The sequence below is a fragment of the Chinchilla lanigera genome, unplaced genomic scaffold (assembly GCF_000276665.1).
Source record: "Chinchilla lanigera isolate Chin_1 unplaced genomic scaffold, ChiLan1.0 scaffold00016, whole genome shotgun sequence".
NCBI lineage: Eukaryota > Metazoa > Chordata > Mammalia > Rodentia > Chinchillidae > Chinchilla > Chinchilla lanigera.
This window is the reverse complement of record NW_004955417.1, coordinates 14,861,903-14,889,300: the sequence shown is the minus strand read 5'-3', so window position 1 is coordinate 14,889,300 and position 27,398 is coordinate 14,861,903. Positions and strand designations below refer to the sequence as shown.

Here is a 27,398-nt window from a genome sequence, read left to right as displayed (position 1 = left end):
AACACCATACTGTACCAAAACATGGATATAACAATACATTAAATAGAACCATTATGATAGCAACACACTTGGATAATTATGCATAGACCCATCTGTCCTACAGCAAATGGTACATTTATCTCTTTAGTTATTACTTTCAATCTGATACAAGACTATAATGTCCACAAGGGCAGAATCTGAGTCTATCTTATTAAACATTATATCCTCAGGACTTAGCAGAGAGTATGGCACATAATACACATTCAACAAATATCTAGATTGAATGAATGAATGAATGAATCTAAATTTAACATTTATATAAATTTAACATAAAAGTCAGGGACAAACTTCAATATACAATATTTATATCATTAATAAATTACTTCAATTCTAATATTGATGTATCACTTGAAAAGATCATTTTTGAATTAGATATATATGTATCATTGGAAAGGAACTAAAGATCTAAATATCAAAAGCCAGAAAATGATTCACTGTTAATTAAAAAAAATAGATGATTAGCAAGATAATGACAGGTTGTAATATATTTCCAGAATTACATACTTTATAATTATGACATTATTTTACATTTGTGACAGATTTGGTCACAACTGACATAAGCAATATGTTAACACTTACAATGACATAAAAATTCATGTGTTTTTAATGCAGAATTAGAAACTTTCTTTTTTGACTCAGAATCTTGCTATGCAGGCCAGGCTGGCCTTGAACTCATAGCTATCCTCCTGCCTCAGCCTCCAGAGTACAGTTGTGTAGTAGCACACCCAGCTAGAAACTTTTTTAAATAAAAAGGCTATTTTTATGACACATAATGTATCAATATATGCACAGAAATACGTATGTGCTTTTTTCAGGCACATAAAAACTACTGAATGAATAAACATTATGAATCCAGAAAGAAATGGACTTAAGGTCATGTCTGAATCAAAGAACTTGGAAACTGAAAATATGAGGCTACTTAAAATATTTGTAAGAAGTATTTGTGAGTTTTATAGTATATAAGTTGTTTCAATTAAAAATTAAAGGATGTTTATTTGGGAAACATTAATGAGAAAATTGCTTTAGACCTTTATTGAAAAAAATCAAAAATTTAGCTTTTTCTGCTATCATTATTTACTATCACAAACAAATCATGAATGCATGCATCTTATTTGAGATGTAAATTAATCAGAGAAGGAAAAATGTGGTTCTAGGAATATCTGCCACATGTATATGAATGATCTCTGATATCATCTTCAAAATTCTAAGAAACATGAGCAGTTGCTCCATCTCAAGGGCGATTATTATATAGAGAATGGACAAAATGAGATCCAGCAAAAACCAGACCCATCAACTGCAATCCAATTATCTTAGCACATATATGACATATATAGTAAAATGTGTGAGATTAGTAAAGCAACTTCTTTTATTTAATATGACAATGTCAATATTTATGCAGAGATTTACTATTTTATAAAACATATCCTATAAATGCATAAATACTAAGTAAAATTAATCCATATATCTCATAGGTAAAATACTCTTTGGGAACAAGTATAGCAATTTTTGAAAATAAGTAGATATATTAAAATAGAAAACTTCTAGTGACTCTGTTCAAAGACAATATAGCTTTTCCTATATTAATGATTCATTATTTACCTGCTTCTATAGTGATCAATATTGAAACTCTCTATTTTACATTTCACTTTGGTATATACGTCCTGCACATCTATGGAAGCACTGAGATCTTCTAGTTCACTGACCATACAAACCTCTGCAAAAAGAAGCAAACATTATTATCAGTATACCACCTCATAATCAATGTTAAAATATTCACACTGGCAAATATATCCTGGATATCTGTAGAGGTCTAAAAATTAAAAAGCTTATAAATCATAAGCAAACTAGGCCTTGCAATTAAGATAAGAAACATATTTAAACATAAGAAAAATTCCAGTTAATAATCAAGGTGCTCAATCTAGTACCAGTCAGACATCTGGGTGATACTATTAGTGGCAATGATATAATATATCAATTTGACCAATGGGGAATTTATTTTCATAGCCTTTGGGATGAATTTTAATACCAATAGGCAAAATTTAAGTATAACACAGTGAAAGACAATATGTATGCATAAATGTTACCTATTGATAAGATTCAATATGTCCAGGCTAATAGAAATCACTTGAATTAAAGCTAATTATATTTATTTTTGTAAGTTTTAACTTTAAAAATTTATAATTGTGTTAGTAATATATAATGCAAACATTTATTAATAAAAAATGATATATTTAATTGTTGACAACAGTAAGTAAAATTAAGTCCAGTATTTCTTTTAGAAATAGTGCTTCATATTTGATCTTTATAGCAGAAAAAAAGAGATTAATTTGTACCTGTGCCTTTATTTTCAGGGTCTGGAGCAAAGAGCTTTATAGTAATTTTGGGGAGTACCCACTGCATCCAGAGACTAACACGTCCACTAGATCCACCAATGTTGTTAGTAGTCTGTTCCAAGGTAACAGAATCTGAAAATGGTGAGTCATCACCTGCTTGTATAGAATCTCCCTTGGGTAAGGTAAAACAAAAAATTAGTAACTTGAAAATAACTAAAAATTTATCATTTTAAAAAAATATTTGTAACTTTCCACGTGATATGTGCTAATGATAACTATACAAAAGCTAATACTGCTATGTAATGCAAAGCATATAGACATATACTACTCAAAAGATTTGTACAGTGACAATATCTATGCAAGCTATTTTAGTTTTCTGCATAAATATGTAAGATTCAGCACAAGTTTGGTTCATATCAATAATAATATTTCCATAACTACAGTGAAGAGCCAAATCGAAATGTGAGGGAATAAACTTTTATTAAATCACGGCCATAAGCATTCATTTACTTACTATTCATGCCTGCTATTCAGTAGAGTTGTATAGCTGCTACAGAGATTGTATGGTCCACAAAGCCTAAAGTATTGATAACTCGCACTATACAGAAAAACTGGTCTACCTCTGGCACAGTGTTTTTAAGATCAATCTAGAATAACCACAGCAAAGTGACTGGCAGTTTAAGAAATAACAAAATATTCATCATACCTTACATTTTTCAATAGGACAGGAGACATTAAAATTTAGTAGATTTAATAATAGTTTTTAAAATGGTTTTTAAAGTTTGTATTATAAAACTCAAGGAGTAAAGCATGAGATTATTCCATTCAACAAATATAGACTGAATTCTGGATGTATAACGTCCTTCATTTGGTGCTAACAATTTCTGTCAAAGGTTTATTGGTTTCTTTTTGCTCTTCTCAAGAGTGTTTAGTGGCCCACAGTAAATGAAGCCCCTTTATTTGGAGTTAACTTGGATGAAAACTTAAGTCTCAAATACAGAAAGATGATACTAAAGACAGTGACCATTCACTGACGTGTTTAGTTCTTCTAAGATCAGCTACAAAATGTGAGGGTTAAAATTCTGAATTTTCATGTCTACTTAGAACTCACCAATAAATTTAAGAGCTTTTGTTTGTTAATTCTCCATCCCTATGAGAAAATACCTGAGATAAGCAACTTAAAAGAGGAAAGATTTATTTTGGCTCACAATATCCAAGGTTTCAGTTCAGAGTCACATGTCTCTGAAGTTTCTGGGCCTATGACAAGGCAGTACATGATGGCAGAAGGACCTAGTGAGGAAAGCTGCACCCTTATGGCAGGCAGGAGGCAGACAGAAGTGGGAGTATCTAGGGACAAGATATAACCTCTAGGCAATGCCCTCAGCTGCCTACTTCCATCAGCTAGGTCCCACCTCCCAAAGTCTCTACCACCTCCAATACTGCCATCAAATTATGAATCTATCAACGAATTCATCCATGAATGAGGTTAGAGGCCTCATGAGCCACTTACTTCCCAAAAGTGCTACTTCTGAACACTGCTGCTTTAAGAACCAACCCTTTAAGACATGAACCAATGAGAGACATTCTAGATACAGACCATAAGTCCATACACTCTGGGAACTGATCAAATACAATATAATTAGCTTATTTACTTAAAATAGGTGTGTGTATGAGGTGAAAGCTATAAAATCATATTTTGAGCTTAAATACGTTATTATACTTAATTAAGCTTTGTATGATAAGTACTTTAGATATTTCAGGCAAATCATTTAAGTGTCTAATACCTCCTTTGTAAAATGGTTTTTACAATGACATTTTTCTCCAAGTGCTAAGGCCAAATAAGAATATCAGTGTGAATGAAGTTTACATATATTGTAGCAAACACTTCATGAGTATTAGGTATAATTATCACCACTTACCTAAACCAATACTAAAGCGACTGTACATTCATATTCTTAGAGAATTTGGTATCACCTTTGCCTCTTTCATATCGTCATATTTCTAACTTCAGACAAATTTTCATTTGCTATACATCCTTAATATTTAATGATTATTGTTGTTTTGAATGTCTCAAATAACAATCATTAAAAATGCTAAGCAGTCATGACCAGTAGTCAAGAGCCAGAATAAAACATCACTTAATATTTTTCAGACACCAATATAAGATGTTCAGGATGCAATTAAGAGTCATATGCTACTTTCTATGGATAGTTTATGAGATCAGAATCCAATCTCTTAAATCATTAGATTGACACCTACCAGCAAAACCCACAAAACCCCACAAAACTCTGCCCTTATTACTACAGATACACCATTCTGACAAGGGTACATCTAGTTCTGCATGTGAGGCTTTTACCTTGAACTCAATGCTTTACAATATCACTAAATCAGAAGAAAATTAATTTTCCCTGCAACCCCAGAAAGAGACAAGGTCAAATGAGCAACACTTTCACAGACTGATAGCCAGGTGTTTAGGAAGAGCTAGTTACCAACTACAGAAAGAGTACATCCAAGGATTTAGAGTGATAGAAATGTAAAGAGTCAAACCTCAGTTGAAGGCACTATACTCAGTCACTGTGTCCCACAAACAACAAGCAAATAGCTCACTGTTGGTGGGATTTTTAGATAAATACTTCTCCAAAACAAGGAGTCCTAAATCTGTTATGAATGAAATTTTTAGATCTTGAAAAGCTATTTAAAAAAATCAGATTTTTGTTAGCTGTCTAACAAAAATCTAATGAAAGGCGCAACTAATTCTAGGAGATGATGCTTTTTACAAAGCCAAATTAAATAAAAGACATTAATGTGGTCAGTATGCCTTTCTTTAGGGATAAGTTCTTAGAAAAGAAGCATGCATAAGTTAAATCCTTGTTCCAAGGATTAGAAGAACATCATTTCCCAAGAATGGAAAAGTGTAGAGAAAATAGTATCGCAAATCAACAAGACCTTGATTTTTAACACTACTGGGTATACTTAATAAAAATGCTAAGGCAACTGCTGCCTCAAATTTAGTAAGCACTCCTGAGACAAAGCTTTGCTGTACTTCCTCATGCAGTTTCAATTTTCATTTTTGATTTATAACATTTGGTGTGGTATTGTTAAACATGTTTGTGCATTAATTTTCTGCTGTTTCCAAATCTATAGTAAAAATCATGCCAGAAATGGAGATGCTGAACTATTTTCCCACACCTCCTTAGGCCAAGTTCTAAAATAAACAGTTCAAATCTTTTACCATTTTGTTGTAAACTGACCAAAACACTGCATTTATTTTCCTAGGTGAATTTATCTGTATTCATCTGAAAGAGCAAACACTTAAGCCCTTCATCCTTGGCCTGCCTCAGAGCTCTGGGATGCTCATAGTTTTGGCCACACTGCTGCCCTTTCTTATCAAAATAATTCCAGCATTCTTGTTCAATCACAAAATTTCTCAAAAGGTTAAAAACTTCCACCACTGTTTGTACTTAAATCAACAGTAACAAGTGGCCTGCTAGGCTCTCCATTGCCTTTGCTCTCACTATATGAATGCAAGGGTGGGAAAAATGATTAAATCCTTTTAAGCTCAGTACTTCAGCCTCTCACTCATACTTCCCACTCTACCAAGAGCCAGACTGAAATTCAGGCAGCTTCAGTTATGTGGGCAGGAAAGCACAGTGCTCACTACCAGCACGTCAGCATGAAAAGAATTACTTGGAGTTTAAAGAATAAATCATCTGGGGAGCATATGAAAAAAAACTTCTATTTAACACAAACAATTTTTAGAATATGCTTCATAAAACTAGATTCATTCCTAGTAAGTCTTCCATATTCAAATAATTTAAAAGTAGTTTTGATGCAACTAAACAAAAGACCCCAACACTTGAAAGAGTAAAATATTTTAAAAATTTTATGAACTTTTTTGAATGTAAATTCTAATTAGAAACTGTTAAATTTTAAAACTACAATTTCAAAGAGGACCCTAAAAACATAATTGATGATTAGTGAGCAAAATAAATTAAAATTACCTCAAATTAGTAGTTATATTTGTATGCTATCTGAATTCTTAACTCAACTAGTCAATAATTTAAAAACTAGAGAAATACCCTGATATGAACATTTTCAAACAAGAAAAGCAGTATATACAAAACATTATACTGAATGGAATGTGGAAATTAAACAAAAACCTTCATTTCTCTGATCTGTTTTGATGCAGTATCTTTGTTTTTTTCCCATAACTATTCAAATACAAGGATAATCTAAATGTTATGATTTCCACATTTTGAATAAAAGGTTCCTCATTAAGGGTTTGGAATAAGACTATGTAAAGAAAAATACTACATAAAATAGTGAATCTTCACGAAAAAATTTAAAATAACTATGAGACGATTTTAAAATAGCAACTGAGCAAAAAGTTCAAACTAAGCTTACTATCTACATGGTTATTTAAATATTAATGTGCGGTGTATCACTACTTAAGTGAATTGTAATTAACTGAAAAAATTATGACAGCAACTACTGTAACAATTGATTTCAAATAATTTCTCAGTCTAATACTCAGTTTTAACTGAAAATCATGCAGTATAAGCAATTCTGAACATTAAGAAATGAATCCTTTCATGCTGTTTTTTTTTAAGTTCAGCTGCTAATAAAGCAATTTTAGTTTTTGGATCAATAAACAATGCTAGTCAAATTTTGCTACAGTCTTAAGATTCCAAGCATTGACAAGTTAATATATCAAATTTTGTGCTAATGTATAATTCATATTCTATGCAAGCATTTACACTTTAGATTTTTCTAAATCTTTGAAGTTATTTTCTGATACCACTGTTGTGAATAAGGATGACATCATCAAAAACATTGCACAAACGTGGAGAATGGCAAAATGAAAAAATGTTAAATGAAAAAATTATAAATGAGTTGAAGGGATTTAGTTTTATAAAGAGAGTACCATAATTGTCCCTTGAAAATTACCTTCATTAAAACTACTAAAAAGGCAAGGTTCAAAATATAATTTTACACTATGTAAAGAAAAATACTTCCAAAAGAACTGTAGACTGTGAATGTATTATGCAACAGAGTATGTGAATTTGTATATATTGTGTGTATTTGTGCATGTGTTTGTTTTATTTACTTCTCAGAAAAATGAAATCATCAAAATATTAGTGTTTTAATGGCAGCTTTTCTTGGTTGGCTGTTCTGTAAGGAAAAAGGCTGACAATTAATAAATATCAAAATTAAGAACTTAGAAAAACAACAGAAAAAAAACCAGGAAAAAAGCACTATCTACCTGAGTTGAAGTAGAGAGAAAAATTTACCCCTCATAAACTTTAAATACAACTCTGGGTTACACATAGGATGAAGGGCTTGATTTCATACACCTCAATGTTTCACAACACTTCTATCCATAAAAATAACAGTAAAGATATCCAAAGATACAGTGATTTCCTTTGTAGTGCCTTGAAGAAGTAAACATGTAACATCTTATGGGACAGGCTTTCAGCTACTATGTAAGAATCTCAACATCCTATTGATGAAATGCACCCAAAACAAAGTTACTAAAACAAGGAAATTTCTACGATCAAGAGTTGACATTATCAAACCTGATAAAAATATAAAATAATTATGTCTAAAGAGATAAAAATAAAGAAACAAAAAATAAACATGTAGTTTCATTCATTTACATAAAACATTTACATCTCTTTTTCATGTACAATGACAAGTGAAATTTAAATTTGCCATTATGTCAGTTGATAGGTCAACATACTTTAACACATTTCGAAGAACATTAATTTTAGAACCTACTCTGTACTGAGCTTTAAAGAGGGGTTATCCTCTGATAATAAAGATAACATTGATAGATGGTGACAAAAATTTTATATACCACATTCAGAATGGTATTGAAATAACAAAACCATTACTCAACACATTTACTTCTGAGCCAATATAAACTTCTTAGCCTGTGAGAGAGAAATTAAGGAAACCATACCTTTCACAATAGCATCCAAAAAACTGAAATATTTAGGAATCAATCTAACAACAGAAGTAAAAGATCTATTCAATGAAAACTACAGTACTCTGAAAAAAAGAGATCGAAGAAGATATCAGTAAATGGAAAAATATTCCTTGCTCATGGATAGGAAGAACCAACATTGTGAAAATGGCCATGCTCCCAAAATTGTTGTACAGATTCAATGCAATTCCCTTTAAACTACCATTAGCATACCTCATAGATCTAGATAAAACATTCCTTAAATTCATCTGGAACCAGAAGAGACCCAGAATAGCAAAAGCAATTATGGGCAACAAGGACAAGTCAGGTAGAATTACAATCCCTGACCTGAACTTATACTATAAAGCTACTGTAATAAAATCAACATGCTATTGGCTAAAAAACAAACCAGAAGATCAATGGAACAGGCTGGAAAACACAGACACAACTAAAAACACACTCAGCCACCTAATCTTTCATAAAGGGGCCAAACAAACTCACTGGAAGAATGATAGCCTCTTTAAAAAATGATGCAGAAAAACTGGCTTGCCACCTGTAAAAGACTGAAAATAGACCCAAGTCTATCATCAAGCACCAAACTCAAGTCAAAATGGATCACAGATCTCAATGTTAAACCAGAAACACTAAATCTATTGGAAGAGAAAGTAGGTAAAAAACCTTGAAGACAGGGGCTGGGGATTTAGCTCAGCGGCAAAAGCGCCTGCCTGGCAAGCGCAAGGTCGTGAGTTCGGTTCCTGGTACCGGAGAAAAACCAAAAAAAAAAAAAAAAAAACCAAAAAAAAAAACCTTGAAGACATAGGGGTAGGCAGAGAGTTCATGAACAAAAACCAAACTTCCCATGAAATACTTCAAAGAATCAACAAGTGGGATCTCATCCTACTGAAAAGTTTTTGCATATCTAAAGAAATCACTAGCAGAGTAAAAAGAAAACTCACAAATTGGGAAAAAATTTTAGCTGACTGTCCGTCAGACAAAGGACTTCTATCTAGAACATATGAAGAATTAAAAAATATCAGCCCCCCCAAATTCAAAGACCCAATCCAAAAATGGGCAGCTGAGATGAATACATACTTCTCAGATAAAGAAATACAAATGGCAAACAAATACATGAGGAAATGTTCAACATCATTAGTCATTCAAGAAACGCAAATTAAAACAACACTGAGATTTCATCTCACCCCAGTAAGAATGGCAAGCACTAAGAAATCAACCAGTAACAAATGCTGGCGAGGCTGTGGAGAAATAGGAACTTTTCTCCACTGCTGGTGGGAATGCAGACTGGTGAAACCACTGTGGAAATCAGTCTGGAGACTCCTCAAAAAACCAGCTCTAGAGGTCCCATTCAACCCAGCTATTCCCCTTTGCAGTATTTTCCCAGAAGATCTGAAAACATCTTATCACAGTGATATATGTGCACCCATGTTCATAGCAGCACAATTTGTAACTGCTAAACTGTGGAAGCAACCCAAATGTCCATCCACTGAGGAATGGGTAAAAAAATTGTGGTAGTTTTATATAATAGAATATTATTCAGCTATAAAGAAAGATAAACTTGAGGATTTTATGGGTAAATGGTCACAACTAGAGACCATACTCATAAGTGAAATAAATCAGACCTGCAAGTGTAAGCATCATATTCTCTCAGTAGTGTAAGACCTGAAAGAGTGAATAAAAACCAGGAGATATGATAGACATTGTGAAATAAAAGGAAAATGCTCAAAAGTAAAGGGCAACTGGGGTGTGGGAAAAGAGAAGGGAAAGAAAGGGAAATTATTTAAGGATGTATATACTACTGTTTTCTACTGCTCTATAGAAAGGAACAGTTAATGATTACTTGTTTGATTACTTGTTTGATCAGTCTTGTATGTCTCTATCTGTTTTCCTGAGAAACCACTTTGAAAGTATCAATGAGTAATACAACAACCATTGTTAATTTCCTACTACTTTGTCTGTAATTCTTTTGTTTGTATTATTCTTATGCTATTTTGTAAATGGATGTCTGTTTGTTGTTTTCCTTCTTTTATTTTTTAAAATAAAAAAATAAACCTAAGTCTAGATAATTTTAGTTTAATTTATATTTTACTTATCATAGCATAAAAGTAAAATATGGAAATAGAAAAACAAAAATCCAATTTGTTAATAAATCTTTTGCCATTTGTACAGAACTTAATCATAGCCAAGACAACGCTTGAAGTTTTCCTTCACAATAAAGGTAATTACGAAAACAGGATGTCATGTTTGACTTTAAAATATTGCCTAATATTTTTTAAATGCATTGGAAAATCTATTCAACATAGAACTGGAAGTCCTAGTTGGAGCAGTTAGGCAACAAAAAGAAAGAAAAAGCATCCAAATTGGAAATGAAGAAGTAAAAGTATCTGTTTATTAGACAACATGACATTATATTCAGGAAACTGTGAAGACTACACAAAATAAAACTTTTAGAACTAATAAATGCAGCAAAGTTGCAGAATACCAAGCCGCATACACAATCTGGTGTGTTTCTTTGCATTATCAGTGAAGAATCAGAACAAGACATTAATAAAATAATTTCATTTATGATAGCATCTAGAAGAATACCAGTTGAAACTGAATAATGTGGTGAATGCTTAAATTTTAAAAATGTATTATAATCAAAGACATTGCCATTAGTCCACTGTAAAGACTCTCCCTCAAGCACATTTATCCCATCATCCTTATCGTTTTCTGAAACAGATCTAGGAGGTTTTTTTCATGATGTTATGGCTGTTTTTTTCATACACTATTATGGCTGACTTGGTGTCCTGAATCCATTCATAACATTTACCATTTATGGATCATTCTGACTCTGCGAAAGAGCCCATAACTGTAGTCGTCAATATAGTACATGAGGACATACTATTATGCTTTTACAAAGCTTGCCTTTCTGTTGGATGACACTAAGCAACAGTGTTCATCCTACTGTTTTAAATCACACTTTGTAAAGACACTCACAAAAGAGAATATCCAGAATTGCTTCAGAAAGAGGGAAGAACAATGGGATAAGTGTGTTCAAAGCAAGGGGGAGTTTCTGAGGATGATTCATGGCAAGCTCTCTTTCAGTGTAATACGTGTTTTCTATTTAAACATTTCCATACATTTTAATTACACCTTATAAAATACTTAGAAAGTAAAACGTGTACACTAAAATCACAAAATGCTGCTATGAGGAATTAAAGATAATATAAATAAAGGAAAATACACTTTATGTTCATACATCAGAAGCCTTAATTTTTTGTGCATTCATTCATTCAGAGATGGGTCTTCCTAAGTTGCCCAGGCTGGAATTGAACCAGGCTCAAGCAGTCTCCCAAATCAGCCTCCTGAGCAGCTAGGACTTTTGGGAGCATGACACTGCACTCCAGCTCAGAAGCTTAATATTAAGATGGTAATTTACTATTCCACAAAAAAGTTTCAGTTGAGGAAGATAAAAATGTTCTGGGGCTGATGGTTGTATAACAATAGGACACCACTTTAAAAAACTGTTAAAGTAGCAAATTTTATGCTGCATATTGCTATGGTTTGTATCTGGAATGTCCTCCAAAGGCCCATATGTTAAAAAGTTTAGTCACCAGCCTGGTGCTATTGGGAGGCTGTGGAAAGTTTAACAGGTGAGGCATAGTGGGAGGTCTTCTAATCACTGGGAGCACAGCCATTAAGGGGAAAATGGGATGTAGTGCCTTCCTCCTTCTCTTTTCTCCTTTTGGTGAGGAGATGAATAGCTCTGCTGTGCACTGCTGCCATGCCACAGGCCCCCAAACAACAGACCAATGGATCATAGACTGTAATCTCCAAAATTCTGAGGCAGAATAAAGCTTTTCTTTTTACAAGCTGATTAACTCAGATATTTTTTACAGCAAGGGAAGAATAGGAAATTTTAGCACAAAAAATGTTACCTAGAATATATAATTGTAATTGTGCAAAAACAAGGCCTTTTATACAAGGAGTATATATCATAAATATGCTCAATAGTTTTATTTAAGGTAAATTGGGTCACCAGAACAGATTCACATTTTTGTTAGTATTATTTTATCAATGAATGGTGTAAAAATCAGTTTCTAGGAAAATAGAAGTAACAGAGCTAAGAACAAGATCAAGAACCTTTTCTGTGTTCCCTTCATAAAAATTAATGTTCTTTCTCCATCAGTACTACCATTTCCTTGTCCATCTCTAATAATATTCTATGTTAAACCTAGTTCTGTATCAAAATAACACTAAGGCCAAGAGCCTCCAGTTTAGATTAAGTATGTGTTATAGTCAAGTACCTTTGCAATCAGGATTTCTTTGTGGATTATCATGGGGACATATAGTAATTATGAGAATTTTCAAATGAAAAGCATGGTTTTCTAGCAAGTAGAAAAGCAAGAGCACTTCTCAGCTTATTTTATGAAAATACAATAATCCTGATATAAAGATGTGATAAGCAAATTATAAGAAAAAAGTCAAAGGTCAGTATTACTTATGACTATATATACACCAAAATCCGTAATAATTAGCAAGCTCACTCCAGCAATACACAAAAAAGGAAAATATACAAAAACCAAGTTGAATTCATTTCAGAAAAACATGATCACTTTAACATTTGAAAACAATCAAAGCACTACGCATTGTATGAATGCAATTCTTACATGTATAGTCAACAGCTACACAACATCCTAACTTCCATGCATTTGCAATGGTTTTCAAATGTCTTCCCAAAAGAACATCTTCAGACTATGCACTCATACTCATTTTCATGCCACAGTACTTAGCAAACTGTTTAATGAAACACACTTTATCCTACCAATGAAAAGTTTCTAAATTTAACTCCAATTTCACTTGTAACTACACTTACCTCGTAACTTATTACCTTAAACTTTGTTTATGTTACCAAAGTATTTCACAAAGTGGACTTTATACATTGTTAATAAGTAAACTACAAAAGAGAATCATTTGAAAATATATGGAAACTGATGTATTCAAAACTGATATATTCAAACTCTACAGCAAAACTTCTCAGAGTTTTATATGCTACTAGCATTGAGAATCTCTACAAATGAACTGATGGCTTCTAATCTAGAACAGACATACTCCATTAATTTGAAAAGAACTCATGAAATCTAACTTCTACTTTTCTCATCTACAAAAGAAAAAGAAAGATCAATCGCTCATCACTTAGGTCATGTGTTAAAATTTGGAATTAAGGAGAGAGAAGTCACTTGTATAAAGGGTTAAACAGATCTATTCCAACATGTTTAAATTTGCCCTTCTAAGTTTGTTCACTTTTACTGATTTTTGTGATAAAAAAATTAATACTATTTTTACTTGACTATTCTCACACTCCATTATTTTGCAAGTAGCTTTATTTCCGGAGGAAACAGTTGTTTCCATGAAAAACAAAACTGTAACTCCATCTACGTACTATACAATAATAATCCTCAATTGGAAAGCTTAGCAATTTAAGGGGTGCCTTGGAAATGAATGAGGAGTTTTTGGTTGACACAATGAGAGTCTCCACTGGCAATTACGAGTTAGGAGTTAGGGATTCAGGAGGTGCTGTGGAGAACAAGACACTCGTGCAGAGCCTGTCTCACAGACAAATCACATGGGTGAAAAATCCTATTTATAAATACTTGGTTATACAACCTATTTTAAATCTAAATACAATTTTCTAAAATCTTTGTATGTTTTTAACACTAAGAGATCCAGAAATGCAACTACTAAAGCAAAGATTGAGCTACTGTTTTTGTTAAAACTTTATCAAGATTGTCACTATTTCAGGAATTCCGTAACCAAAAACTGTATTACTTGAGGTGTTAATATAGACCTAACAAGTTTATCAATACTCCTCACTTTCACAGTAATTGTGTTTTTAATATAGTTGTGCCACAGCATTTATATAATGAAATAATACATATTACATAATAAATTACTTCCCTTTATACTTATTGTCTATTTTAAAAATTATATTTATATACAAGTTATATAATTTTAAATTATCATTTCATGTTATATCTTTTATTTTTGTTTCAAGATAATAAGGCGGTAATTTAAAATATTAGTTTTCTGAAAAGGGTACTAGCATGCCAGGTGACACTATATTCTCATTTTGTCCTTCTTTTCTTTCCCTTCCTTCTTTTCCTCCTCCCCTCTCCCTAGTGCCCTTGACCTTTTGAACAGTTTCTTCAGAGATGTAACAATGTGCACAAATCCAAGAACACCAACAGAAAGAAGACCCCAGGCAGGGTAAGCAACTAAGCAGAGGGACAGTTGTCACTATGGTATTAAAGTTAATGAGATTTTATGAGTGAGGGGAAGAGAGAAAGACACTGGGTCTGACAGGGATGAAAACCACTGAACTAAAGGTAACAGTAACACTCTGGCTCAAATAGGGGCTGAGGTACAGAGGTAGGGGAAGGGGGTCTCATTTTCACTAAGCTTCTAAGTTTCCAGATTCCTGAGGAAACATACCCTTATTGTGTCTCAGCGCGTACTATTTCACATAGCCTCCGTGGTTCTGAATTACCCCACAGCCTACTGAAAGTAATAAAAATACTTGGACCTAAAAAGACTACCATACACAGTCACTGCTACCAGAGTTCCACAAAAGCTTTCCAAATCTGTTGGCATCCACAGTGGTGAGGTCATCTTCAGTCTCAACTATGCTATGTAACTCTGCGTTATATATTACCCTTCATTTGAAAGGAGAATTTTTCAGAAACACTTACCTCAGTAGTAGTTCCAATATCAGCAGATGGACTGCATGTGCTAGTATCTGGAGGAACCGTGCCTACACTGCTTCGAACTGGAGAACTGGGGACAGGGCCTGCCATAGTCTCTGAATAGGCTGAAGAAGTACTCAGATTGCCTTTCTTCTGAATTTTATTCCAGACCTTATTCAATGTATCAGCTAGTTCATAGAAGAGCTGAACCTGACCATAAAAGAAAAACAGAAATTTTTCAATTTCTACTCACAATTCACTAAAATGCTAAGCTAGCATAGAGTAATAAGAATCTTTAAGTATTTACCAACGGATCACTGTTCTTAATTTATTCACACTTATCATTTGCTTCATACTCACACTGTGATATTTTAAATCCAGCATTTCTTTGGAATAAAACCATGCTAGTAAGTGCAGCTGACAATGAAAAAGTTGACTTAAGATATAAACAACAGAGCGAATCACACGTCTCTTAAACAGGAGACAAGATCAAAATTAGAAAACAAATACATATCCCAGTATATGTAATTATTTGTGAAATATGTAATAACTACCATCCTATTTCTCAATAATTTCTATGTCTTTTATCTTTCTGAGGTATATAACTGCAACTAGATCTCTTCTTGGCAAAGTAAACTGAAAAGAATGGTATAACATAGAACAGTAAAAGCAAAATGTTACATATGAGACTTTTCTATAGATAAAGAACATATCCAACCTACTGTCCCCCTGGGATATGTCACTCCAATATTCAGAGAAAAAAACTGTTTAACTTGCACATTGTTTGACTGAGTTCTAAGATATTTATACAAGATTTCATAAATAAGCATTAATCATGGAATTTGTATGACAACATATTGCCATATACTATATAAAACAAGCCCAGGGTAAAAATGCAAACACAATATATAAGCAAATCCACAGCTGGATACCATATTCTGCTTGCCATTTTTTTTTTTAAAAGTGAAATTCTCATATTTATAAGAAGTTTCAGCCCCAGGACACATCCAGATGATGAAGCTGGCTTCTTATGTGGGCAGAACAGATGCATTAAGAACACTGTTGTCAGTCCTTATTTGATATAAAACAGTACTCAAGTGTAGTTTTCTCCCTTTTGTATAATAAAGTCTCAAATCTAAGGATATAGCTATTTGTGTTTAAAAATAAACTCATGAAGACAGATTTTTTTTAAAAAAAACTTCTTAGAAAAATTTTAGTTTGAAACTTTTTCTCATAATGATGTTTCTTTAAAAATGAATTAATTGAGATAAACTCAATTTTTGAGAAAAGATTATTTTACTTTTTAAAAAATAAAATTACAAGCAGAGTATAAACAAAGGACACAAATTCTATATACTTTTAAGTGTATGGAGTACACTTACCAGAGGTAATGCTGCTTTGTTATTCTAATTCCCTCTTACTATTATTAAACATTATATAGAGGTTTCAGCATGAATATAGGTAGGGAAAGGGGGTCAATGAGCCTCATTTTCATTCAGCTTCCAAACTCCTACCCTCCTGAGGTAATCCACCCTTACAATGTCTCAGCATAAAAGTGTCTATAAAGTGCCAAGCAATAACATAAGCATTAAACATATTGTTTTCTTCAAAGAAGAAAGTTGCTAACACAAGAGTTGGGTTCCTCCCAAAATGAGGCCATTAATTTGAGGATAGATATTGTTTTCATCCTTCCATTAGTAATCATCCCATCTAAAGATACAATGCACTCCCACTTTCCACTTAATAGAATGTCTGAAATTTAAAAGTCAACTATTAATGCAGAGCAACTGAAATTCTCATTCTCTGCTGGTTAAAATGCAAAATACAGCATTTAATTTTTGATAGTTTTGAAACAGGCATATACCTTCAATACAATCTAGGCATTCCATTCTTAAGTAATTTTCCCTGGAAATGTCCATAGAAAGATATGCACGCAAATGTTTATATCAGCATTATCTATAATAGTTCAAAATTAGAAAAAAAACTCTAATGTTCAATAATAAGCAGTGAACAAATTCAAGTACATGTATGTACATATACTACAAGGAAATATTATTTGGCCACAGAAAATTAACCAAGTGCTAAATTTTCCATAATAATTTATACAAATAAAGATGAATTAAATTGTAGAGCTAAAGAATATACCATGATTGACCTAAGAAAAACCGAATCATCTAGGATTAACAAGGCCTTTTCAAAGAGTAAACATTGCTACTATTTTTTTAATACTTCATGACAAATAAACAGGTTCTGAGTGAGAATCTGACTAAAACCTAAACTTGCTCACATCAATAGACCCTTTCAGTCTGACAGTAAAAAAAAAATGCGTGTTTAAAAGCATTACATCTATAACTGATTTATTCCACCAGATAAAAGACACATCTATGCTGCCATCATTACATTTTCAGAACAGTTTAAATTACAAAACAAGGGAAAGCTTCAAAGTAATTCTTAATCTAATCACCCGAATCACTGATGGGCCACTTAAAAAAAGAAATACTTAAGAGGAATCTTCCAATAAAATAGATACTTATTTTTAAAACATGTAACTTTAACTTTCCTTTCATAAATCCAATGTACCAACCTGGGGATTAGAGCATTTTATTTCCAGGGACTCTAGGTCAACATGGAGACAGACAACAAATGAATGTCTTGCATCAGGTCCTGTAGCAATTAGTTTTTGAGATGTGACAGCTAAAGTAGAGGTACAACCCATAGGTTCCACTAAGCAAAGTATCACTTGTTTTCCAAGAAGGGTATATATGCTGAAATGATGTAGGCTGATGGTCCAAGGAAAAGCATCACCTGATAAAAGGGAAAAAAAGAAGGAAGAAGGCATATAAACAAAAAAATAAGTTAACTGTCACATGATAGTCAAATGACTTTTTTATGTTTGAAATGTAAAGCATTTAATGCAGTATTGTAAAAAGCAAATATAGTATCCCAGAGAGCAAGTGCTAAATAATTTACAGAATATTTTTACCTTTTAAAATGTTTATTTTTGTACTTATACTTTTGTATCAATAATACTCTATATTATAAACAATACATCAATAGGAATTGAAGAGATAATAATTACAAAGAAGCTCTAACTTCCATTTCTCTTACTTCTACTGGATTTTATCGTGCAGCTCTAGGAAACACATGCACCATATCTTGGAGACTATAGAAAATGAATTAAACCAGGAAAATGAAGTTGATTGTGTGTGTGTGTGTGTGTGTGCGTGTGTGCGCGCGCCTGCGCGAGCGCACGTGCGTGTGGATGTGTCTGTACTGCTCACGTGCGGTATTGGGGTTTTGACCTAGGGCTCACAAATACTAGGCAAGCACTTTACACGTAAGTACATCCCCAGCTTTTTTATTTTGGGACAGGGTCTGGCTAAATTAACAGAGCTAGCCTCAAACTCGAGGTCTTCATGCTTCAGCCTCCTCAGAAGCTGGGATTATAGGCATGTACCATAGCACCCAGTTAAAATTTTGCAATAATTTCTATATGAAGTGAAAGTAACCATAGATTGGGCTGTGGAATTAGAGGAAAAAGTATAAGCAGTTAATCTACTGCAGTCTGTTGGGGAACTTTCATGAGAATTTTGTGGGGTGCTTACTAAAAATAGAAGTTCCTGGTTTCTACTTTAGATCTACTTAATCATCATAATCTCTACAGGTAAGACTCAGGAGCCATTTCAGTTTTAGTGTATGTGCTGCCAAAGTGAGCATAAGGGGACATTTCAAGGTATTTCCTGGATGACCCTCATGTGTTTGAGTTCTTTTAAATTAAATACTCTTCATAGAAAAATTAGCCCTCATATACTGCAGGATTAAAATCAAAACTCCTTTCCTTCTTTCATATTTTTCTCTTTAACTACTTATCTCAGATAACACTAATCCATTGATACAAATTTCTGATATAGAACATCTTATTTTTATGCCATATACATATATATTTCTTTGTGAAATACTCCACTCAGTATTAAAATATCTATAATCACATATTGTGATGACAATTTGATGGAAAGTAATGTTCATATCACTTATATTTTTGACTTAAAATTTTACTAGCACTTTTCAGCACAGATGAGATAGTACAGATTTCTTTTGAAATAATTCAATTACTTAAAAACAAATAGAGAACATTTACTTATGTTCTAATTAGAGAGGTACTCAGTACCTTACAAAGGTAATTTAAGACATATTTAAAGAAGAAAACCTCAAAATCAGGCATAATCTACCTCCACCCTGTCACTCTAAAATATAAAGACTATCAATGTTTTGTTGTATTTCCTCCATATGCCTGGCCTCTAAGGGTAACAGGCATGCCAAAGCAGAGGAAGGACTAAGGATTACACTGGTCTTATAATGTAACATTCCTTATTTATTAAAGAAAAAATACTAAGGAAATTACTTATCAGATAATACTATGAATATATATGAAGGGAATCTAAATATGCATTTGATACTCTATAGATTCCAAGAGGTAGATTTTTATCAGTGTGATCATTCACAATGTCCTAACTAAATATAGTTAATACATCCAGAAAATAAGAAACTTTGAAATTGAGATCTGAATAAAATAAATTTCATTACAAAACAGTTTACAACAATGACTACAAATAACATAATATGGTCAGTACTATGGTACTTTATCTGAAGACTTAAAATATTTTGCCCCCATCAAATGATGAACTTTAAATTATCTGCAACTAATTCTGAAATTATTTTAAAGATACACATCAAACTCCATGCTATTTACAAAATAAGAGCTCTGCCAATTTTGTCTTAAAATATTTGGAATGATTTCATATATAAAGTTTAAAACCAATAGGTAGTGCCCCCCATATGTGTATACAATAGCTACTGCCCTCTCTCTCTCCCTCTGTATGGATGTACATATGTATGTGTACAAATATACAATATATATTTTCAAACACTATTTCATCCAAGAAATGTTAAATTGTGGTTATGTTGTATGGAAGACCACCACATTTAAATCTGTTAAATTTAAGAAAAGATTCCCAATGACACTTGTTTCTAATCTCAGCTATATGTTTCTATTTCTTCTTCAGAATCACAATACATTGAAATTGTATATACAGAATATATATATATATATAGTATTTTGGTTTTGGTCTTTTTGGCACAGGGTTTCACTATGCAGTTTAGGCTGGGCTCACACTCACTTTGTAGCCCAGGATGGTCTCGAATTTGCAGAGATCCTCCAACCTGAGCCTCCAAGTGTTGGAATTATAGGCCTGTGCTAGGTATTTAGCATTTTAAAACAAACCTTTAAATGTATTACTTTATGTCTATTTACTTAGCATGCAGATAGTCGTTTTAAAAGCACACTTTACCTAAGAGCTGAGATGTTCACATGTAATGACAAAAATTCCTCAATTAGTAACATCATAAATCACATTAACCATGCAAATATTTTATAAGTATGCTATGTATATACCACCTTCCACAAATATAAGTACATATTCATTTTTATAATATGGCCAAATAGTGTTCTTAGTGCTTGCTAAAATATACTCAGATAACCATCCAGAACAGATGTAAGTAATTGGCACAAGCTGGAGCTGAACCAGCCATCCTCCTTCTTCTGTAGCCCAGAGTGCTGTGATGTATGCCACTACTCCTGGCACAAACATAACAGTTCTGAGGTTGGGAGGTCCATGCTTTAGGAGCTGATACACTTCTTGGGGAGGGTCCTTTTGAAGCTGGCTTGGGGAAACTTCTTTCTGTTTTCTCAGGTGACCAAGAAAGAGAAAGTTCTATTGTCTCTTACTGTACTTAATTAATAAGGCACTAATTCAATCATATAGGTTCTACCTTAATGCTATGTGAACCTAATTTCTTCCCTAAAAGTTTCACCTCACAATGCAATTACATTGGGAACTACGCTATCAACATACAAATTGGAAGGGGGTACAAATATTCAGTCCCTTAACATTAGTACAGGTAAATAAGTGATACCTGTCATGTCTGTGCAAAGGATTAGACAAAACAGTGAAGGAGTTAGAAAAAGCAAAATTACCAATGGAGGCAAAAAGTAATTTTTCCCCAGATAGTGTCAGGAACTATGGAAGAAAAGTTTAGATATATTCAAACAGAACAATACAAAGCAGGACTTCCTTTCAAGAAATTAAGTACCCGAGAGAGTATGTAACTATACAGTTGTGGTGTTACACACAGAATATGCATGAGACAGGAATTTAAACATTTTCTACCACAGTCACAGTTTTCTACATAAAGCAGTAATGGAAGATTCTTTGCATAAGTCATGGTGCAGTTCTTGCCTGACTCTCAACGTGGCCAAGCAAAGGAGATGATGAAATACAACCACTTCCAGGTTACATATGCAAATAAATATTAACCTATAAAATGGTTTCACAAAATAAGAGGATCTAGGTAAGACTGGCAGTTATGGCCAAGTGAGGAGGTTACAAAAAATCCTCTTGCCCCAAAATAAAACATAAAGCTTGATGTAATTGATAAACACAACCAAGTATCCTGAGTAGCAAAGAATATATGCCTTAAAAAAGCTGACAGTTGGTTGCAAAGAATGAGAGACTGTGACATGTTTGAGCACAAAGTCACTCCCGACTCTCCAGAGCTCATTCAGTGTAGATAATGTGCTATGGTGAGGCAGACCATAAGCTCACTGCTGCCATAGTTTGAAAGAGGCCATTTGATTTGGAGGTGTAATCAATGTCCAGACCTTGCAGCACTGTCCACAAGATGATTACTTCAGCAGTGGCTGAACATGGAAGACAAATAGCTCATTTAGTCTAGGTCTATGGATGACACTGCGGCAAACGTCTTCCTAATGGGAATGGTATGCTTGCACAATGCATTTGAAGAACTAAGTGCTCCATAAATTCCTGAGCAACCCTGAATTGCAAGTATATACAGGGGAGAAGCAACAGCTCATAGCAGAACAGAGGCAAGGCATATCTGACTATGGTGAGAAAATTCACAACACATGCACATACAGACCCACCACAGAGGACAAAAGGCCTTACTAGCAGTTCAAAAAAACCCATTAGTTTTGGCTGACTAATAAGACAAGAAAAAACAGGGATAAATACCTAAGGAGACAAGAGTTTTAAATGAAGGCAATAAATATGAAGCAAAAATTATAAAAGATATCACAGTCACATAGATGGAAAGATGCATACTTCTGGGGCTGGGGATTTAGCTCAGTGGCACAGCACCTGCCTGGCAAGCACAAGGTCGTGAGTTTAATTTCCAGTACCAGAAAAAAAAAAAAAAAGAAAAGAAAAGATGCATACTTCAGTTGCAGCACATATATCTTAGCTACTATTCATGTTGCTGAAATGAAATACCCAACACCCAAAGTTAAAGGAGAAAAGGATTATTTTGGTTCACAGTTTGTAGAGGTTTCAGTCTGTAATTGGGTGGCTCCAAGGCAGGGTGGCATGGCCGTGGGGGCATCAGAGAGGAGAAATAGTCTATAGCAAGCAGGCAGGAAACAACAAGTGACTAGTAGCAACTTTCTTTTTGTCCCTTATATCCTATCCAGGCTATCCAACCTTAGTTCAGGTAGCACTCACACACAGGGTGGGCGGTCTTAAGCCTCGCATCACACCATGAATCAGTCACAGCACCACATCTTTGATCGCAATATCACACACTCTAGATCCAGCCACCTCCACAACTCTTCACTTATAATGAGATGAGGCTTTGGGGAAGACATCTAGATACAAGTCAGTAACAACACAAATAGTGCTAAACAAACCCACAACAAACACAACACCTTCAGGAAAATAAAGGTAGGGAATTTCTCTACATGCGCACATTCACACATATAAACACATAAAAAGTTCAATTTAAAACAGATATTTATGACAGACAAAGAACAGGAAACACATGACCTACTTCAAGAAAAAAATCTGTAGTGAATAAAAATGATCTTTGGGCATCAACAGATATTATGTACTAGAGACAGAAAGATAGAGAGACACAGAGGCACAGACAGAGATACTGACTACCAAGAGGTTAATATAAATGTCTTTGGGAACTAAAGAAAGTATTTTTGAAATTAAAGGAGGGTGGGCTGAGAGTTTAGCTTAGTGGTACAGTGTACGCCTAACAATTATGTGGTCCTGAGTGAATCCCAGCGCCACTACCACACCGACCCCACAAATTTAAAGGATGGTAAGATAACAATGAATCAACAAATGAATAATCTTACAAGGAGAGAAGATACAGAAAGAATCTAACCAAATTTTAGAGTAGAAAAGTACAGTGATTAAAATGAAAATTTTACTGAAGATTTTGTATAGCAGATTAACAATGGCATTAAAAAAAAATCTATGAGCCTCAAGACAGATAATTAGAATTTATGTAATTTGAAGAACAAAAAGAAAAACATATTGAAAAAAATTAACAGAGCATTAGAAACAAAGGTGACAGTATCGCATGTACATCTATAAATATAAAGGAAGTCCCATAAAGAAAAGAGAGACAACAAAAACACAAAAAATACTGTGGACGAAAAATTAGAAAAAAGAAAAGTTCAAAATTGGTAACATTAATATACACAGTCAAGCCCAAGAAGGATGAATACCAGGAGATAACCATCTATACACAACATAATCATATTATTGAAACACAAAAGAAATTGAGCAATGTACAATAGAAAAATCAATCCATTTAAAGGCTGACTTTTTGTTTGAAATAATGGAAGAGAAAAGTGGAAAATCATATTCAAATATATATAAGAAAAAAATAAACTGTCCATCAAAAAATAAACTGTCCATCAAAAAAAAAACTATCTTTCAAAAATACAGGCAAAAAAAAGATATCCTCAGATATACAAAGGTTGAGAGAAAATCACTACCATAGATCTACCTTACAAGAAAGAAATAACCTAGGGGCTGGGGAGTTAGGTCAGCAGCACAGTGCCTGCCTGGCAAGCACAAGGTCGTGAGTTCAATTTCCGGTACTGGAAAAAAAACAAACAAAAAAAAAAAGAAAAGAAAGAAATACCTAATAATTATAACCTTGCATTATTGGACTCTGATACATGTAAATGTAATATATGTTTCACCAGAAAGGGGTAAATAACAGATATATAATACAGCAAATTTTCTGTAATTTACCAGACTTGATAGAATGTATTTAAGGTAGAATATAATAAATGCACACCCACAATGTAATTACCAGAGTCACCAAGAGTATATATTGTAAAAAAAAAAAAAAAAAAAAAAAAATCAAGAAAAATGAAGTGGCATACCAAAATACAGAATTAAAACAAAGAAAGTAATACAAGAGAAACAGACAATAAGTAGCAAATTACCAATTATATTCCAACATATTACTATTCTGTTACATTAAGTTAAAATGTTTTACACACCCAACGTAAAAATCAGATTGTTGGCCTGAAGAAAAAGCAAGAAAGCAAAAAGAAAAAGAAAAAGAGAAAAGCGGTCTAAAAGAAACACTTTTATTCCAAAACAGTATGAGTTTAAAGTAAAAGGCAGAAAAAATATATATCTTTACAACTATAACAATAAGAAAGCTTGAGTAGCTATCATCAGAAAAGATAGGGTGTATTCCGGGTATAGACTGGAGTAGCTATAACCGATATGAGGTTTAAGACAAGAAGTATTAATCAGACAAAGAAGGCCATATCATAATGATAATAGCGTCAATATTTTGGAAAACATAAAAATTATATATGCACTTACACCTAACAAAGAGAATTTCTAAATACATGAAACAAAAACTGATAGAATTTAAAGAAAAAGGAAAGCAGGTAACTAAAAATAATACTTGTCAATCTTAAGACCTTACATTCAATACAATCACTAGAAAAAACTCAGCAGGTCTGTAGGAAAGTTGATCAACACTATCAACAAACCTAAAGAACAAAAATCTTAATTGATCTAAAAAAAAGAAATTTGATTATTAACCTAAATACTGCCCAAGAAAATGAAACAAAAGGTTCACCAATTCCACATAATTTCACTGATAAATTCTATCAAATACAGAAATGATGTAACTTCTTTATAAATTCTTCTAAAAACAGAGGAAGAAAAACTTCCCAACTTCTCTGAGAACAGTATTACTTGGCTATTAAAACTAGAGTCCACATAGGAAAACTACAGACCAAAATCTTTCAATGAACATAGCTACAAAAGTACATTTAAAAATGAAACAACATATCTGGCACCACAAGAAGAGTAGAGCACACTACAGCCACATGGAATATAGCCCAGAAGTACAAGGTTTCTTTAATTGACAATTTAACTAATTATGTAAAATTGGTTAATGTACTAGACAAAATCAATAACATAAACTACTTGATCATCTCAGTAAATTCATAAAAGCATTTGAGAAAATCTGGAAGCAACTAACTCATGATAAAAGGTATCAAATTATGAATATACACACAATGGATCTTTTCAACCTGATGGAGGACATTTATGAAAAATAATTTAGGTATTTCTTTTCTTTTTTTTTTGGTTTTTTCTCCGGTACCGGGAACTGAACTCACGACCTTGCACTTGCCAGGCAGGCACTTTTGCCGCTGAGCTAAATCCCCAGCCCCAGGTATTTCTTTTCTAAGAGACACAGGTTCATTATGTTGCCCAGGATGACCCAAAACTTCTGGGTTCAGAGGATCCTCTTGCCTCAGTAGTACTTATCTTGTAGTGCTGATCTTCAGTTATCCCCAAGGATTCATGTGTAAATGACTGATCCCCAGTGTGGTTCTATTGGGAGGTAACAGAAACATTAAGAAGTGGGGCCTAATAGGAAGTTGTTACGTCATTGGGCTGATGCCCTTGAAGGGAACTCTGAAACTCTGGTCTCTTCCTCCTTTCAATTTTTTCTCATGCTGATTTTGAGGTGAGTGGTTTTGCTTCACCACGCGTTTCTGTCTGCCATGACATATTACAGGCCTTACGTACCACAGGCTCAAAACAACAGGGCCAATGGGTGATGGACTGAAACCTCCAAAACCGAGTCTAAATTTTTTTCTCTTTATAAGTTGATTATCTCAGGCATTCATCATAGTAATAAAAACCTAACACAGAGCTATATTAAAATTTAAAATTAATTTCTGTCTAGGATTAGAATCAAGGCAGCAAGTCTACTCTCAGTAGTTCTATACAACACTGCACAAGAGATCTTAGCCAATACACTAAGAAAAAATATATACCATCACAACTGTAACAGTAAGAATGCTGGAGTAGCTACCATGAGAAGAGATAGAGCGTGTTCAGGGTAGTATGGTCATAGACTGGAGTAAAACAAAACAAACTTAATGTCATCCAGATACGAAAGTAGTGAACTTTCTTTATTCTGATATGACATGACTCAGAATATAAACTGCCCTAGAAAATCCAAAATAAAAACTACAACTATTAATGAAATTCAACAAGGTTTCAAGAGACAAGAAAACCATACACATTTCAATGTGTATTTTTATATATTAGCAATAAAGAATACAAATATGAAAACAAATAATCCCATCAGAATAGCATCAAACAAACAAAACACATACGGGTAAATTTAACAAAAGAATTATAAGACTTGTACACTGGAATCTGCAAGATACTGGTAAATAAAACCTATATAAATGAGAGAACATTTTACATGCACAGATTAAAAGACTCATCGTGTCAAGGTATCAAATTTTCCCCATACTGACCTCCAAATTAAATTCAATCCCTACAAAATCCTAACAGGTTTTTTTCTGTAGAAATTAGTAAGTGAATGTTAATATTCCTATAAAATTGTGAAGGAAGGGGCTGGGGATTTAGCTCAGCGGCAAAAGCGCCTGCCTGGCAAGCGCAAGGTCGTGAGTTCGGTTCCCGGTACCGGAGAAAAACCAAAAAATAAATAAATAAATAAATAAATAAAATTGTGAAGGATATACAATAAACAAAATAATTTCAAAAACCAAGTTTGATGATGCCTATAATCTAATTTAAAGACTTACTGTGACACTACAGGGATTAAAACCATGTGATATAGACACCAGGGGAGGTATATAAATCAACAGATTAGAATTAAGAGTCTAGGGAAAAAATGTAGTTATAGTCAACAGATTTTCAAAAAAAGGTACCAAACCAATTCAGCGAGGAAAGGATAATTTTTTCAAAAAATAATAATGTAACAATTGGATACTCTCATGACTGGACTCTGCATGATCAATTCTAGCATTTCTCCACATTAATACATGTGTCCAAGAGTATATGATAGCATTATTCACAATGCAAGTATGTATCATCAAATGGTAACTAATCAACAACAAAATTAACAAGCCTTTACTTCATACACTATACATAA

At 33.2% G+C, this 27,398-nt stretch overlaps 1 protein-coding gene across 4 annotated transcripts in view; it reads right to left on the bottom strand.

Annotated features, from left to right (window-relative positions):
* Positions 1-27,398, bottom strand: part of Vps13b (vacuolar protein sorting 13 homolog B (yeast)) — a 657,708-nt gene that overhangs the window by 338,806 nt on the left and 291,504 nt on the right. For all 4 annotated transcript variants that reach the window (XM_005381858.2, XM_005381857.2, XM_005381855.2 and 1 more), the window contains exons 24-27: positions 17,662-17,882; positions 15,084-15,287; positions 2,373-2,544; positions 1,639-1,753 (exon numbers count right to left, since the gene is read on the bottom strand). In XM_005381858.2, coding sequence (XP_005381915.1) covers positions 1,639-1,753; positions 2,373-2,544; positions 15,084-15,287; positions 17,662-17,882 — 712 coding nt within the window. The remainder of the gene's footprint in view (positions 1-1,638; positions 1,754-2,372; positions 2,545-15,083; positions 15,288-17,661; positions 17,883-27,398) is intronic.